The 15,300-nt window shown below is 50.1% G+C and overlaps 1 protein-coding gene across 8 annotated transcripts in view; it reads right to left on the reverse strand.

Annotated features, from left to right (window-relative positions):
- The window catches only part of ROCK2 (Rho associated coiled-coil containing protein kinase 2), a 151,060-nt gene that overhangs the window by 31,004 nt on the left and 104,756 nt on the right, over window positions 1-15,300 (reverse strand). For all 8 annotated transcript variants that reach the window (XM_060186565.1, XM_060186568.1, XM_060186570.1 and 5 more), the window contains 6 exons: window positions 14,953-15,199; window positions 13,354-13,460; window positions 9,668-9,827; window positions 6,192-6,352; window positions 5,711-5,895; window positions 516-585 (listed from right to left, as the gene is read on the reverse strand). In XM_060186565.1, coding sequence (XP_060042548.1) covers window positions 516-585; window positions 5,711-5,895; window positions 6,192-6,352; window positions 9,668-9,827; window positions 13,354-13,460; window positions 14,953-15,199 — 930 coding nt within the window. The remainder of the gene's footprint in view (window positions 1-515; window positions 586-5,710; window positions 5,896-6,191; window positions 6,353-9,667; window positions 9,828-13,353; window positions 13,461-14,952; window positions 15,200-15,300) is intronic.

Genomic DNA, 15,300 nt, shown 5'->3' on the forward strand with positions numbered 1-15,300 from the left:
CCGGACCCCACCAGGCCTGCTCTCGGTCGATTGCACAGACTATGGGTGTCCAGGCCCCAACCAGGCCTGCTCTCGGTCGACCGCACAGACTATGGGCTCCCGGACCCAACCAGGCCTGCTCTCGGTCGATTGCACAGACTATGGGCTCCCAGACCCAATCAGGCCTGCTCTCGGTCGACCGCACAGACTATGGGTGTCTGGGTTCACCATTTTTCTAGTGATAATGACAGGTTTCAGCTAGCCTGGATCTAGACTCTCATGCCGAGTTGTGAGCTAAGTGATGTAAACATCACATCACAATAAACTCTTCAGGTGTTTTGATTAACAAGAATTAATCAAAAACAAACAAGCAAAACTCTATCAAGGAAAAAAAGACTTTCATGTTTGAGGGTCCGAAGTCTAAGGTTCAATCCCCTCTGTGGTCCTGTCTTTTGGTCTCTGTCTCTCATTCAGACAAGTAAAATGGGTCTTTTAGAAACCAGATGGCCATTTCCAAGCCGGGCATCAGGACTCACTGAGAAATACTGCTCTGCCTCCAGCTGGTCTTGTAGCTCTTTCATTTGTCCATCCGCATCTTGCCGCTCTCTGCAGGACAGAGAGCAAAGGGTTAAGCAGGGAAGGTGCAAACTGTGAGCCCTGGTGGATGCAGCTCTGCTAAACAGGCAGCACAACCGCCACAGCCCACAGCCCTGGGACAGCAGGGACCACACCCACCACAGCCCACAGCCCTGGGACAGCAGGGACCACACCCACCACAGCCCACAGCCCTGGGACAGCAGGGACCACACCCACCACAGCCCACAGCCCTGGGACTGCAGGCAGCACACCCACCACAGCCCACAGCCCTGGGACTGCAGGCAGCACACCCACCACAGCCCACAGCCCTGGGACTGCAGGCAGCACACCCACCACAGCCCACAGCCCTGGGACTGCAGGCAGCACACCCACCACAGCCCACAGCCCTGGGACTGCAGGCAGCACACCCACTACAGCCCTGGGACTGCAGGCAGCACACCCACCACAGCCCACAGCCCTGGGACTGCAGGCAGCACACCCACCACAGCCCACAGCCCTGGGACTGCAGGCAGCACACCCACCACAGCCCACAGCCCTGGGACTGCAGGCAGCACACCCACCACAGCCCACAGCCCTGGGACTGCAGGCAGCACACCCACCACAGCCCACAGCCCTGGGACAGCAGGGACCACACCCGCCACAGCCCACAGCCCTGGGACTGCAGCCTAGGAATCCTGAGAATTCTCAAGGCCCTTCCAGAGAACCCATGAAGTCAAGCTATTTTCATGGTATTATTATGCTTAAAAACAAAAACAAAAATCTCTCTCACGTCTTCACTATTATTTAGGCTTTTCCTAAGACTGTAAGACTATATGATGGCATGAGTGGGGGAGGCGGCATAGTGGTTCTGCAAGGAGACTTTCATCCCCAAAATTCCCAAGACCCAGGTTCAATCCCCTGCACCACCATCAGCCAGAGCTGAGCAGTGCTCTGGTTAAAAAACAAACAAAAAAAACTGATATTGTCATCATACAGGAGTTAGTGCAATGTGCAGACATGTGCTGTCTCTAGTTTCTAACAAAAACAACATGAGGTTTAACTTAAAAGCAACCATCTCTGGGGCCCTTGCAAACTGTTAAAAGCAAAGAGGTCTTAAGCTAAGTAGTACTACAGCAAGCAACAGCAGCACCAGATTTTCTCTGCCCATGCCAGCACTCTGACAGCCAGTGAGTAGAACTAGTAACACCTGAACACTGCGCTCTGACCAGCCGGTGAGTAGAATTAAGTAACACCTTTTTATTTATTTATTTATTCCCTTTTACTGCCCTTGCTGCTTTTTTATTGTCATATTAATGCTGTTGTTATTGATGCTTTTGTTGTTGGATAGGACAGAGAAATGAAGAGAGGAGGGAAAGACAGAGGGGGAGAAAAAGATAGACACCTGCACACCTGCTTCACCGCCTGTGAAGTGACTCCCCTGCAGGTGGGGAGCCGGGGGCTTGAACCGGGATCCTTATGCTGGTCCTTGTGCTTTGTGCCACCTGTGCTTAACCCGCTGAGCTATTGCCCGATTCCCTTACGTAACACCTTAACACCAGTCACTCAGCAGGAGTGAAGACAGGACTGAGACAGCCCAGGGAGAGAAGGGAGAATCCACAACTCAGTGCAGGTGGCAACGGCACAGACTCACACCCTATGCCAGCCCACCAAGTGTCACGCCTTCATGTGCTCTTCCTCGTTATGTGTTGCAACCTCCAAGGAACATAATTAAGGCCCCAGAGACAGCACTGCTATTGCACAAGCCAAACTGCTAATGCTCCACCTCCCGGGACAGCCCTCAGGACAGTATCATGACAATGGGGCAGTCTTGAATGGTCTCTCCCTCTCTCTACGTGAAAAGTAAAAAACGACTTCAGGCCTAGGGATGGACACGTTAAGTAGGGAGCCAGTGGGGGCACACCTGGGTAAGGGCACAAGGACGGGTTCGCGCCTGGCGCTCAGCCGTGGAGGAAACATGTGTGGTAAAGCAGGCTACAGGTGTCTCTGTCTCTCCCCTCTCTACCTACTTCCTTCTCAGCTTCTATGTCTCTATTTAATAAATAAATAAGTCACTTTACAAATTAAATTTTAAAATTATAACAGAAAGTAAGTGCAAAGACCTATTTATTCTATGCTTACTTAAAAACATTAAATTGTATTTATTCCAATTCAAAGGTAAGAGAGAAAAAAAATTTAAAAAACAAGCAAACGCGGGGGTAGATATCATAATGGTTATGCAAAGAGACTCATGCCTGAGGCTCTGGAATGCAAGGTTCAATCCCCTGCACCACCATAAGCCAGAGCTGAGCAGTGCTCTGGTAAAGAAAAAATAATGATAATAAACTAAAATAATAGTAATAATAACCTATAAAAAAAACCCTCAAGTCTGCATAATCTGCACATGTCTACATACAGACAGAAAGTCTCGAAGGATAACTAACAAAATGCTCAGATATGTGACCTTTGAGAGGTGAAATATAGCTGCATCCACAGAGGGGAACTGACACGGCTTCCTTTTCCTATAGTTTGAAAATATGTGAATATTTACGATTTACATAGCAAGACTCAAAGTGAGATGGTTGTACATACTATCTTCAATTCGTGTATCACTTCGGACTTATTTAAAATAATCTGGTCACTTCTACCACTCCATGTCACTGTGATTTATAGATTTTAATAGGGTAAACACATTATTAAGCAATGACTCTACTTTTCTCTGAATTAAAACTGCACACACAATGACCAAGAACGTAAAAGGTGACGAGTGAAGTCCATGCCAGCTAGTCCGCCTGCATGAAGGAACAGGCCACGGCCATGTGGACAGTGTGCGCAGGACAGCGCAGACGCCGTGTGAGCGCCCGCGTGGAGCAGACACAGTGTGAGCGCCCGCATGAAGAAGACTCAGTGTGAGCACCTGCGTGGAGCAGAGGCAGTGTGAGCGGCCGCGTGGAGCAGAGGCAGTGTGAGCGCCCATGTGCAGCAGAGGCAGTGTGAGCACCCGCATAGAGCAGAGGCAGTGTGAGCACCTGCGTGGAGCAGAGGCAGTGTGAGCACCCGCTTGGAGCAGAGGCAGTGTGAGCGCCCGCGTGGAGCTGACTCAAGTGTGAGCACCCGTGTGGAGCAGAGGCAGTGTGAGTGTCCGTGTGGAGCAGAGGCAGTGTGAGCGCCCGCGTGGAGCAGAGGCAGTGTGAGCGCCCGTGTGCAGCAGAGGCAGTGTGAGCGCCCGCGTGGAGCAGAGGCAGTGTGAGTGCCCGTGTGGAGCAGAGGCAGTGTGAGCGCCCGTGTGGAGTAGAGGCAGTGTGAGCGCCCGCGTGGAGCAGAGGCAGTGTGAGCGCCCGTGTGCAGCAGAGGCAGTGTGAGCGCCCGCGTGGAGCAGAGGCAGTGTGAGCGACCGCGTGGAGCAGAGGCAGTGTGAGTGCCCGCGTGGAGCTGACTCAGTGTGAGCACCCGTGTGGAGCAGAGGCAGTGTGAGCGCCCATGTAGAGCAGAGGCAGTGTGAGCGCCCACGTGGAGCAGAGGCAGTGTGAGCGCCCGCGTGGAGCAGAGGCAGTGTGAGCGCCCGCGTAGAGCAGAGGCAGTGTGAGCGCCCGTGTGGAGCAGAGGCAGTGTGAGCGCCCGTGTGGAGCAGAGGCAGTGTGAGCGGCCGCGTGGAGCAGAGGCAGTGTGAGCGGCCGTGTGCAGCAGAGGCAGTGTGAGCGCCCGTGTGGAGCAGAGGCAGTGTGAGCGCCCGTGTGCAGCAGAGGCAGTGTGAGCGCCCGCGTGGAGCTGACTCAGTGTGAGCGGCCGCGTGGAGCAGAGGCAGTGTGAGTGCCCGCGTGGAGCAGAGGCAGTGTGAGCGCCCGCGTGGAGCAGAGGCAGTGTGAGCGCCCGCGTGGAGCAGAGGCAGTGTGAGCGCCCGCGTGGAGCAGAGGCAGTGTGAGCGCCCGCGTGGAGCAGAGGCAGTGTGAGCGGCCGCGTGGAGCAGAGGCAGTGTGAGCGCCCGTGTGGAGCAGAGGCAGTGTGAGCGCCCGCGTGAAGCTGACTCAGTGAGTGCCTGCGTGGAGCAGAGGCAGCGTGAGCAGCCGCGTGGAGCAGAGGCAGCGTGAGCGGCCGCGTGGAGCAGAGGCAGCGTGAGCAGCCGCGTGGAGCAGAGGCAGTGTGAGCGCCCGCGTGGAGCAGAGGCAGTGTGAGCGCCCGTGTGGAGCAGAGGCAGCGTGAGCGCCCGCGTGGAGCAGAGGCAGCGTGAGCGCCCGCGTGGAGCAGAGGCAGCGTGAGTGTCCGCGTGGAGCAGAGGCAGTGTGAGCGCCCGTGTGGAGCAGAGGCAGCGTGAGCGCCCGTGTGGAGCAGAGGCAGTGTGAGTGCCCGCGTGGAGCAGAGGCAGTGTGAGCGCCCGCGTGGAGCAGAGGCAGTGTGAGCGCCCGCATGGAGCTGACTCAGTGTGAGTGCCCGTGTAGAGCAGAGGCAGTGTGAGCGCCCGTGTGGAGCAGAGGCAGTGTGAGCGCCCGTGTGGAGCAGAGGCAGTGTGAGCGGCCGCGTGGAGCAGAGGCAGTGTGAGCGCCCGCGTAGAGCAGAGGCAGTGTGAGTGGCCGCGTGGAGCAGAGGCAGTGTGAGCGCCCGTGTGGAGCAGAGGCAGTGTGAGTGCCCGCGTGGAGCAGAGGCAGTGTGAGCGGCCGCGTTGAGCTGACTCAGTGTGAGCAGCCGCGTGGAGCAGAGGCAGTGTGAGCGGCCGCGTGGAGCAGAGGCAGTGTGAACGCCCGCTTGGAGCAGAGGCAGTGTGAGCGGCCGCATGGAGCAGAGGCAGTGTGAGCGCCCGCTTAGAGCAGAGGCAGTGTGAGTGGCCGTGTGGAACAGAGGCAGTGTGAGCGCCCGCTTGGAGCAGAGGCTGTGTGAGCGCCGCATGGAGCAGAGGCAGTGTGAGCAGCCGTGTGGAGCAGACGCAGTGTGAGCGAGCGCCCAACAGTATCACGTTGCCACAGAACCATGGTCATCGTCGTAGGGAAAATACTGGAGAAGTGTGATATTCACAAAGGACTAAGAGCACATTACTTGTACAGGAAGAAAAGAAAAGAAAAAAAACAGCAGTATATAATAAATAAATAAAATCCCCAAGTAAAGCAAAACTAGGAAGGTATGAATGTGGAAAACCACACATCTTATAAGATGCGTCTTGACTTACTTTCGAAGCTCAGAATTCTGCTTCTCTAGGCTCATCTTCATTTCCATAAGGTGGTTATTCTCCTGCTTTAGCTGCTTCTCCGACATCCTGAGTGTGCTGACCTGCTGCGTCTGCACCTTCAAGTCATTCTGCGTAAGTGCACGCTTCTGAGCCTCCTGCTCTACCTTTAGCGTCAGGTTTCTAACCTAAAAAGAGAGTGTAAACAAGGATTTCCTAGCAGAAATGGTGGGAGGAATCATTTTTTGCCCACAGCATAATCCATTTCATAGTAAAGTTGTGTGTGTGCAGACGTGTGTTTGTATTTTTAGTAAGAGCAATATGGTCTTTAAGAAATAACTTAGAAATCAAATCGTGACTCAGTGGATACGGCTTGCAGCGTGCCAAGCAGCTTTCTGATTCCTGGACTGAGCGTCACAGCACCTGAGCAGAGAGAGCATGCAGCAGCCTTGGACCGCCAGTCCAGCGACAACCCCACACTTACATCCTCGTTTAGCGTGTCCTTCTGCTTAAGAAGCTCACTTATTTTCTGCTGGGACTGCTTGAGGTCACAGTCCAGTATGGAGCACCTCCTCTCAGCCTCCAGAAGCAGGTTCTCGACTTTCTGCTTGACGGCCCTCTCCTCCAGGAGCTTTTTCTCCATTTCTGTCGCCATAAAAACGGACAAAACCATGGAGCGTCAATGCAGCTCAGCGCTGGTGAGAGCGAAAAGGGTCTGCCCCTCCTCACATGGCAGCACCACAGCACTCGGCGTGGGGCACCAGGGACAGCCTGTCGCGTCCACGGTGACCTGTCATTGAAGAGGATGGGTGGAAACCAGGCTTCCAGGGACAGGCAGGACTGAGCTTAGTGTAAAGAGCACAGAGCACACAGTTCAGGTGTGCGAGGCTGCGCCCCCAGCAGCCAGGCTGGGCTGGGTGGGGGAAGCTCCCGGTGGCAGGCAGAATCACGCTTCCCCGGCCCTGCTATCCTATCTGCTATCCTATCATCTCCTATCTGTGTTGGCGGCTTCATGATGGCTCACAAAATTCACCCTCTACCTTAAAAAAAATCCACCAGAAGGGAAATGCCTGGTGGCAGAAAAAAACTGATGTGCTTCAAGAGAACAAGACACACGCCTCTGGCACACGCGATGATGGGGATCGAACCTGGGGCCTCACGCTTGACAGGGCCCAACGTTTCAGCCACTCACCACTTCCCTGGCTGCCAACTGCATCCAATAATCAAAGGCTTGGGGGCAGAGCAGCAACTGCTCTTACTGTTTTAATGTGGACACACATATTGTCACTGATGTACAAGATGAGAAAATCATAGGGTGTAATCACACACTACTCCACCAGCAAAGTCTGGGCTTTACCTCCCTCCCACCTCACTCCACCTATATATCTATCTTCTTTTTTCAAGTTCCTATGTTCCGATTCTCTATTCCCCAGATGAGTGAGATCACCTCGTAGCTGGCCTTCCCTGACACACTCCACTCAGCAGTCACTGCCCCTTCCATCCATTTAGTCCCAAAGGGAACAATAACATCTTTTCTCTCTTATTTTTATTTATAAAATGGAAATATTAGGCAGTTGGGCGGCAGCACCACAGGTTAAGCGCACATTGCACAAAGCACAAGGACCAACATAAGGATCCCGGTTTGAAGCCCTGGCTCCCCACCTGCAGGGGAGTCGCTTCACAGGTGGTGAAGCAGGTCTGCAAGTGTCTCTTTCTCTCCCCCTCAGTCTTCCCCTCCTCTCTCCATTTCTCTCTGTCCTGCCCAACAACAATTGTTGGTCATCATTTCTCCTTTGGCTAATCCTGCTTCTCTTCCCCTGGATTGCTTGATGCTGTGGTCTATTTACATAATCATTGTTTGGTCTGAGACGCGCCCTGCCTGTAGGGCACTGGTTTAATCCCCACTGGTTCCTGCTCTTTTTCCACTCCAACCCCTCCTAGTCACTTCCTTTTTTTCACCCTGCCACTTCCTTCCTAAAAACGTAACTTTAAGGCTACATTCTTACCAGGCAAAGTTAAATGAAAAAGGTTTTCAACATAATTATCACAAAGGTAAAATTAACTTACATTTAAAGTCTGAGGTAAAAATTAGTTAAAAATCAATATATTTTAACTAAATTGGTCTAAAAAACCTGCGCACACCTAGGGTGTGTCTCCATCTTGTATGGGTGTAACAAAGGGTAAAAAAAAAATAGACGTTGTTGATATGTGAAGCTCTCAGATACCTTCTCAATGAGAAACGGTGGACTGCACACTGGTCATGCTGATGACTCTCATGCCCAGGCGTAAGACAGACTGTACACTGGTCATGCTGATGACTCTCACGCCTGAGGCTCTAGCACTGCTTCTTTGCCTCACCACATTTTATTGCGCTTACATTGGTTAGGAGCCTTAAAATGAAACGAGAAAGACCTTCCAAATTTATAGATACCTAAACTAATTATAATCATCGAGTTATCAATTGTGGTAAACATCTAACCTGCTACAAGTTTTGTTTCATAAGTAAATTGCAGCTGTCAAGTTCTCTACAGAAAAGCGAATTCCAGCGGCTGACCTTCCTCATGCAACAATTCACCCCCCGGCAATTCTTCGGTGGACATCTGCTTTGAACTGGCACTTCTATAGGACTTACTGGTACAAAACCCTACAGTAGCTTCCTTTATGCTGCTGGGTTTCTCAAAGACTGACTGCAGCCAGCTGCTGTGGGACTCTATAGGCCACACCCCCCTCCATGCTGGGTAATGCCCACAGAGACAGGAAACGCCCGTCGAGGCAAGAAAAGCCCCCAGAGGCAGGAAATGTCCTTTAGCTTGATAAAGCCTTGCCCACAGAGGCAAGAAACGTCCCCCTCAGGCCTTCCCTTGGCATCACACTGGTTCTTGCTGCTCGCTTACTTGTTCTTCCATGTCTGTGCCAGTTTCTTTTTTTAAAAAATGCCTGTACAATATAAGTTTCTGTTCACCCCACACTCCTGATACTGCGGTCAATTAGTTAAAAAGAAAAGGGGGAGTTGTTGTTCTGCTTCTAGTTCTGCTTCTGGGATCCCTTCTGTTACATTGCTTGACGCTGTGGTCTACTTACATGGTCATTCTGTTATATTGGTTTGGTCTCACTCCCCCTGCCTCCGGAATATTTTGGTTTAGTCTTTGCCTTTTCACGCTTCTTGCTTCTCCCCGCCCCTATCCTAGGTACTTCCTTGGTTCCGGACGCGCGGTGGGAGGAGAGAGATGGAGGAGCCCATTGTGTTGTGATTAGGCTGTTGGACTGCTTGCCTGCGTTCTCTGCTCAGCCATGAGTTTCTGATCTTCTATGTCTCCCGCCCGTGAAGCCCTCCCGGAGAAAACAACAAAGTCCTTTTGGAAAACAGGAACTGATTCTGAAACAATCCTAAAATCCAGGATAGTGTGTGGACATCTCTATACTCTTCAATTCATATGGTTTGACCAAATAATAGCTAGTCTCTTCATAATGCCAGAGTTCAAAATAGTCAGTTACGTTTATACTCTAGCTAGGCAGCCTGGTGAGCTATCATTTTTTTTTATCTTAATCTTGCGTAAACTAGCAAAACTTTTTTTTATAACATAAGCTGTAGAAATGTCACACTATTATTTGAGGAGAAAACTGGCTTTATTTTGATAGAGCCTCCTTACACTATCACAAAAGGAGTTTATAACCGAATCTGAGTAACTATACCTAGAACTTCAAATTCTTTGTACCTGTCACTACTGGTGTCACTGAAACACATTCTTCACAGAGTAACTGGGTGCCAGGCCCCACTGTCTTAGAAACAAGTGATGCCTAGGAGAGGAAACACTGTGTATGTAATGCCTTAGTAGTTCTTTTCTTCTAGTTCTAAATATTTGGCTATAAGATATACAAATGCTTTTCAAAACCACAGAGGCGGCTGATGCAACAAGTGCGAGTAGTAAGCTGTCAGAAACCCTCCTTAGCAAGGCTTACCTTTCATGGCTTCTGACTTCGCCTCTTCAATGGATTCATAAATTTTATTTTTATCTGCCAGCCGTGCTTTTGTAGCCTTGTGTTCTGTTTCTTCTTGCTCTAAACTCTGCTGTACAACTTTTAGTCGGTACGTCATATCTATCTCCATGTTGTTCTTCTCCTGGTAAAGATTTACAATCAGTCAGCAGCAGAAAGGCTGGCTCGGATTTTCAAACACCCACAAAATCATTCTAGGTCTAAGACAACGTTCGGAATGTTCCTTCTTCACTCAGACTCTCATAAACGTAGTCTCTTGCCTTCTCTGTCCGCGTCCTCCTCCACGCACACACCGCCTCCACATAAACCGTTCTAAGAGGTGGGCTGGCCTAACTCTGATCTCAGAAGTAAGCGCTAATGGCCTCGGCTTGGGAGCCGACTCAGTCAGGAAGTGCAGGTCTTTACGTGTGACACCTCTGGTCTAATTACCACAAAGCAGGCGCCATGAACAGCACCACGCAATGAGCAAGCAGGGAGGGGAAGCCCTGCAGAGTGGGCAGCGCTGGGCCCAGTTGGCGCACTCACTGTTCTCACACACGAGTGTTGGTATCTTCTAATTCTGCTTTTAAAAACCCCTTCTGTTTCATTTGGTTTAAATCCCCCCTGCTTAACACTGCATTCTATTTACATAACCACTGTATTCTATTTACATAACCACTGCTGTCTATTTACATAAATCACTTTTACATTTACATAAAGCACCACCTTCCCTCCAGGGCATTGGTGGTTTAGTGGTAGAATTCTCACCTGCTCCACCCCCTCTCCTTGTCACACCCTGATCCTCTCCTTGTCACACCCTGATTTTCACCAGTCACTTTTCTCTCCACCCTCTCTGCGTCACATCCTGTTCACACTCTACTTGGGAAGTATATATAAAGACAACATTGTTCGTTTTAGTTGTTAGTTTAGCTTAGCTTGGTCTAGATTGCGCTGCGTCCTGCATAAATAAAGAGATACTGCGTACAGCTCAACCATGAGTCCCTGGTCGTCTGTTTCCCGTCAATGAAGCTCAGCCCGACACACGACTGCATCTCCGTGTCTGACACTGACTTCACTTGGCTCTCCACATCACCCTCTCTTACTCTCTGTTGTACAAGTTCTTGTCTTCTAGTTTGTCCCCTAAATGCTGGTGTCTCTGCAGTTAGTGTTCTCTCCCCACAACTCTCCTCCTCTTTCTATACTGTGTGTGTGTCTGTGTGAGTGTACATGTGCATGTCTATGTGTGTCTATGTAGTAAGTGTGTATCTGTGTGAGTGTGCATGTACATGTGTCTGTGTGAATGTGTGTATGAGTGTGCATGTGTCTGTGTGAGTGTACATGTGCATGTCTATGTAGTGTGTATCTGTGTGAGTGTGCATGTGCATGTATCTGTGTGAGTGTGTGTATGAGTGTGCATGTGTCTGAGTGTACATGTGTCTGAGTGTACAGGTGCATGTCTGTATGTGTGTCTATGTAGTAGGTTTGTGTGTGAGTGTGTCTGTGTGCATGTGTGTCTGTGTGTCTATGTAGTAGTGTGTATCTGTGTGAGTGTGCGTGTGTCTGAGTGTGTGTATGAGTGTGCATGTGTGTCTGTGAGTGTATACGTGCATGTCTGCGTGTGTCTATGTAGTAATTATGTATCTGTGTGAGTGTGCATGTGTGTGTCTCTGTGTGTGCATTGTGTCTGTGTGTCTATGTAGTGTGTATCTGTGTGAGTGTGCATATGCGTGTGTCTGTGTGAGTGTGTGCATGTGTGTCTGTGTGAGTGTACGTGTGCATGTCTATGTGTGTCTATGTGTGAGTGTGCATGTGTGTCTGTGTGAGTGTGTATGTGTTCTGTGAGTGTACATGTGCATGTTTATGTGTGCCTATGTAGTAAGTGTGTATCTGTGTGAGTGTCTATGTGTGAGTGTGCATGTGCATGTCTATGTGTGTCTATATAGTGTGTGTCTGTGTGTGTGTGTATGAGTGTGCATGTGTGTCTGTGAGTGTGAATGTGTGAGTGTATGTGTTACCGTACATGTGTGAGTCTACTGAGAGTGCATGTGTGTCGGTGCGTGCATGTGAGTGTCCATCATGTGTCCATGTGTGAGTTTGCTTATTTGTTATGAGAAGGGCGGACAGCCACACCAGAGCATCACTCTGGCAAGTGGAGGCTGAGGTTTAAACTTGGAACCTCATACTTGAGAGCCCAACAGCCACTACCTATAGCACCGCCAGGGCCCTACATTCTAAACACTTAAAAAGCATACGTGATTTTCCTCTTGGCCGTATCTCCTGTCTAGAGATACTATCTAATGTCAGGTCACAGTCACAACCCGGGTTCTGTGATAGTCCTTCCTCCTGTGCTGGGGATTCCCGACCTCATCCAGAGGCTCTTCCCCCAGTCTGCCACGTCCCTGCTGCAGACCATGGCTCAGTATTTGTAGCCTCCTACCGCTGTCTCAGCCAGCTCAAAGCTAAGCGGGGCACTGCCAGAGCCATCTCCTCTTAGGCTGTATTAGTAGCAATGCCACTTTGTCCTTTGTCACCAGCCAGAGATGGGGGACTTATCCTTGAGCCAGACAGAGTTAGGGCTGCCAAACATTCCTGCTCCAAGTTCTTCTCAGTCACCCGTCTTTGCATTTTTATGACCACTGTACTGTTTCAGACGAGTCTTCCTGCCTCTTGTCCTCAATTCTACGCTTCACAGACTGCTCTGATCATAAGTCTCTAATAACATAGCCCAATTAAAACATATGGGGTGGCTGCCTCGTTATTTAGAGAAAGTAACTTTCTGAACAGAGTATTTAAAATCTCAGCTCACGCCTGGCTCTGCAGACTCTCTGACTCAGGAATGCTCATACTGCTGTTAAGGGCCATATAAGGCTCTTCAGACCAGCTCTGGATTGAGGTCTGCTACTGAAGGAATCCACTGCAACTGCCAGCCCGATCCTCTAAGCACTACAGAGAGCTGAGTAAATGCCACAGACACAAACGGCCATAGAGCCTAAAACATTCAGGCATTAAAGAGAGACTCTTTGGGGACCAGCTGGTGCAACAGGTAAGAGTGCATGTTACAGTTCTCAAGGACCCAGGTTCAGCCCCACAAAGGATGAGGCAGGTCTCAGGTGTCTCTGTCTCTCTCCTTTTCCCTTGTTGACTTCTCTCTGTCTCTATCCAAAGTGAGTAGACATATATATAGATATATATTCCCCCAGCAGGGTTATCACTGAGGCTCTAAACTTACATAATTCCAGTGCTTTGAGGGGTCTCTGTGTCTCTGTTTCTCTCTTTTAAATAGTGAGAGAGAGAGAGATTAAAGGGGGAGGCAGAGAGGAGAGTCACTGCAGCTCCGCTGCTTGTGAACCTCCCCCATGCAGGTCCCCACATATGCTAAGGTTTGCATTCTACTGGATGAGCCTCCTCCTGCCCCAGTAACTGTTCTTTTTAAGGCACAGGAACAAAATCTGAGTTTTCCTTGAGTCTCCACAGAGAAATATGTTTATTATACACATTTTAAGAAGTGTCCCTATTTTCGTAAGCACCAGCCAACTAAACACAGAAATACCAACACAAAAACACTTCAGTTGCTGACTCCGCTTACTTAAGTTAGAACTGGCTTTCAGGCCCGACTAATCCTAATTCTACAGTTGTTCCTGTGCGTGGCTGTGAACCTCAAGGCGTTTTACCTTTTCCAGATCCGAGAATCTCTCCTGCAGATGTCTCTTCTCAGTCTCCACTTTAGCCAGTAAGAGTCTGCCATTTTTTAAATCTTCCTCTAGGCCAGACAATCTGCCTAAGAAGCAACAGAGAAAAAAAAAAAATTTAGAGAAGAATACACAGTACAGGGACAGTCACTCTAGAGGAAGTCATCGTAGGTGAGGAACACACAAGTACAGGGATAGTCACTCTAGAGGAAGTCATCGTGGGTGAGGAACACACAGTACAGGGACAGTCACTCTAGAGGAAGTCACCGTGGGTGAGAAACACAGAGTACAGGGACACTCACTCTAGAGGAAGTCACCGTGGGTGAGGAACACAGAGTACAGGGACACTCACTCTAGAGAAAGTCACCGTGGGTGAAGAACACACAGTACAGGGACACTCACTCTAGAGGAAGTCACCGTGGGTGAGGAACACACAGTATAGAGACACTCACTCTAGAGGAAGTCATCATGGGTGAGGAACACACAGTACAGGGACACTCACTCTAGAGGAAGTCATCGTGGGTGAGGAACACACAGTACAGGGACACTCACTCTAGAGGAAGTCATCGTGGGTGAGGAACACACAAGTACAGGGACACTCACTCTAGAGGAAGTCACCATGGGTGAGGAACACAGAGTACAGGGACAGTCACTCTAGAGGAAGTCATCATGGGTGAGGAACACACAGTACAGGGACACTCACTCTAGAGGAAGTCACCGTGGGTGAGGAACACACAGTATAGGGACACTCACTCTAGAGGAAGTCACTGTGGGTGAGGAACACACAGTATAGGGACACTCACTCTAGAGGAAGTCATCGTGGGTGAGGAACACACAGTACAGGGACACTCACTCTAGAGGAAGTCATCATGGGTGAGGAACACACAGTACAGGGACCCTCACTCTAGAGGAAGTCACTGTGGGTGAGGAACACACAGTACAAGGACACTCACTCTAGAGGAAGTCACTGTGGGTGAGGAACACACAGTACAGGGACACTCACTCTAGAGGAAGTCATCATGGGTGAGGAACACACAAGTACAGGGACACTCACTCTAGAGGAAGTCACTGTGGGTGAGGAACACACAGTACAGGGACACTCACTCTAGAGGAAGTCATCATGGGTGAGGAACACACAAGTACAGGGACACTCACTCTAGAGGAAGTCACTGTGGGTGAGGAACACACAGTACAGGGACACTCACTCTAGAGGAAGTCATCATGGGTGAGGAACACACAAGTACAGGGACACTCACTCTAGAGGAAGTCATCGTGGGTGAGGAACACACAGTACAGGGACACTCACTCTAGAGGAAGTCATCATGGGTGAGGAACACACAAGTACAGGGACACTCACTCTAGAGGAAGTCATCGTGGGTGAGGAACACACAGTACAGGGACACTCACTCTAGAGGAAGTCATCATGGGTGAGGAACACACAGTACAGGGACAGTCACTCTAGAGGAAGCAATTCTCCCATGTCTGGAATTTCTTGTCAAAGTGTTACTTTAGTAACAAGCCTTCTGTATGCAGAAGTGTGTTTTCCCAGCACAGTACTGGCTCCAGGACAATCTCTAATACCTTGTAAATCATTTATTATCTCTGACCCATGGGTCCGGTCCCGCCTCTCAGATTCGAGGACTGATTGCAGATTCATAAGCTCCTTTTCCAGTTTCAAGCGGGCAGTCTCCAGCATGCAGTTTTTATCCTGCAGGTCTCTGTTGTTGCAGTCTAGCTGCTGGATCTGCTTTGAGCTCTCCGCCTGGGTTTTTCTTAGCCGTGCTGCAGTGTCAGACTCTGCTCTCAGCAAAGCACTGGCTTCATCCAGCTGTTATTTTATTTAAAAGCAACAAACAGTGGGCCATTAAGACATGCTGTGATGTCCCCACCACACACCGTACAGACTCCATCCTATCCAACACTCGCCTC

The sequence above is a fragment of the Erinaceus europaeus genome, chromosome 3 (genome assembly GCF_950295315.1).
Source record: "Erinaceus europaeus chromosome 3, mEriEur2.1, whole genome shotgun sequence".
Lineage (NCBI taxonomy): Eukaryota > Metazoa > Chordata > Mammalia > Eulipotyphla > Erinaceidae > Erinaceus > Erinaceus europaeus.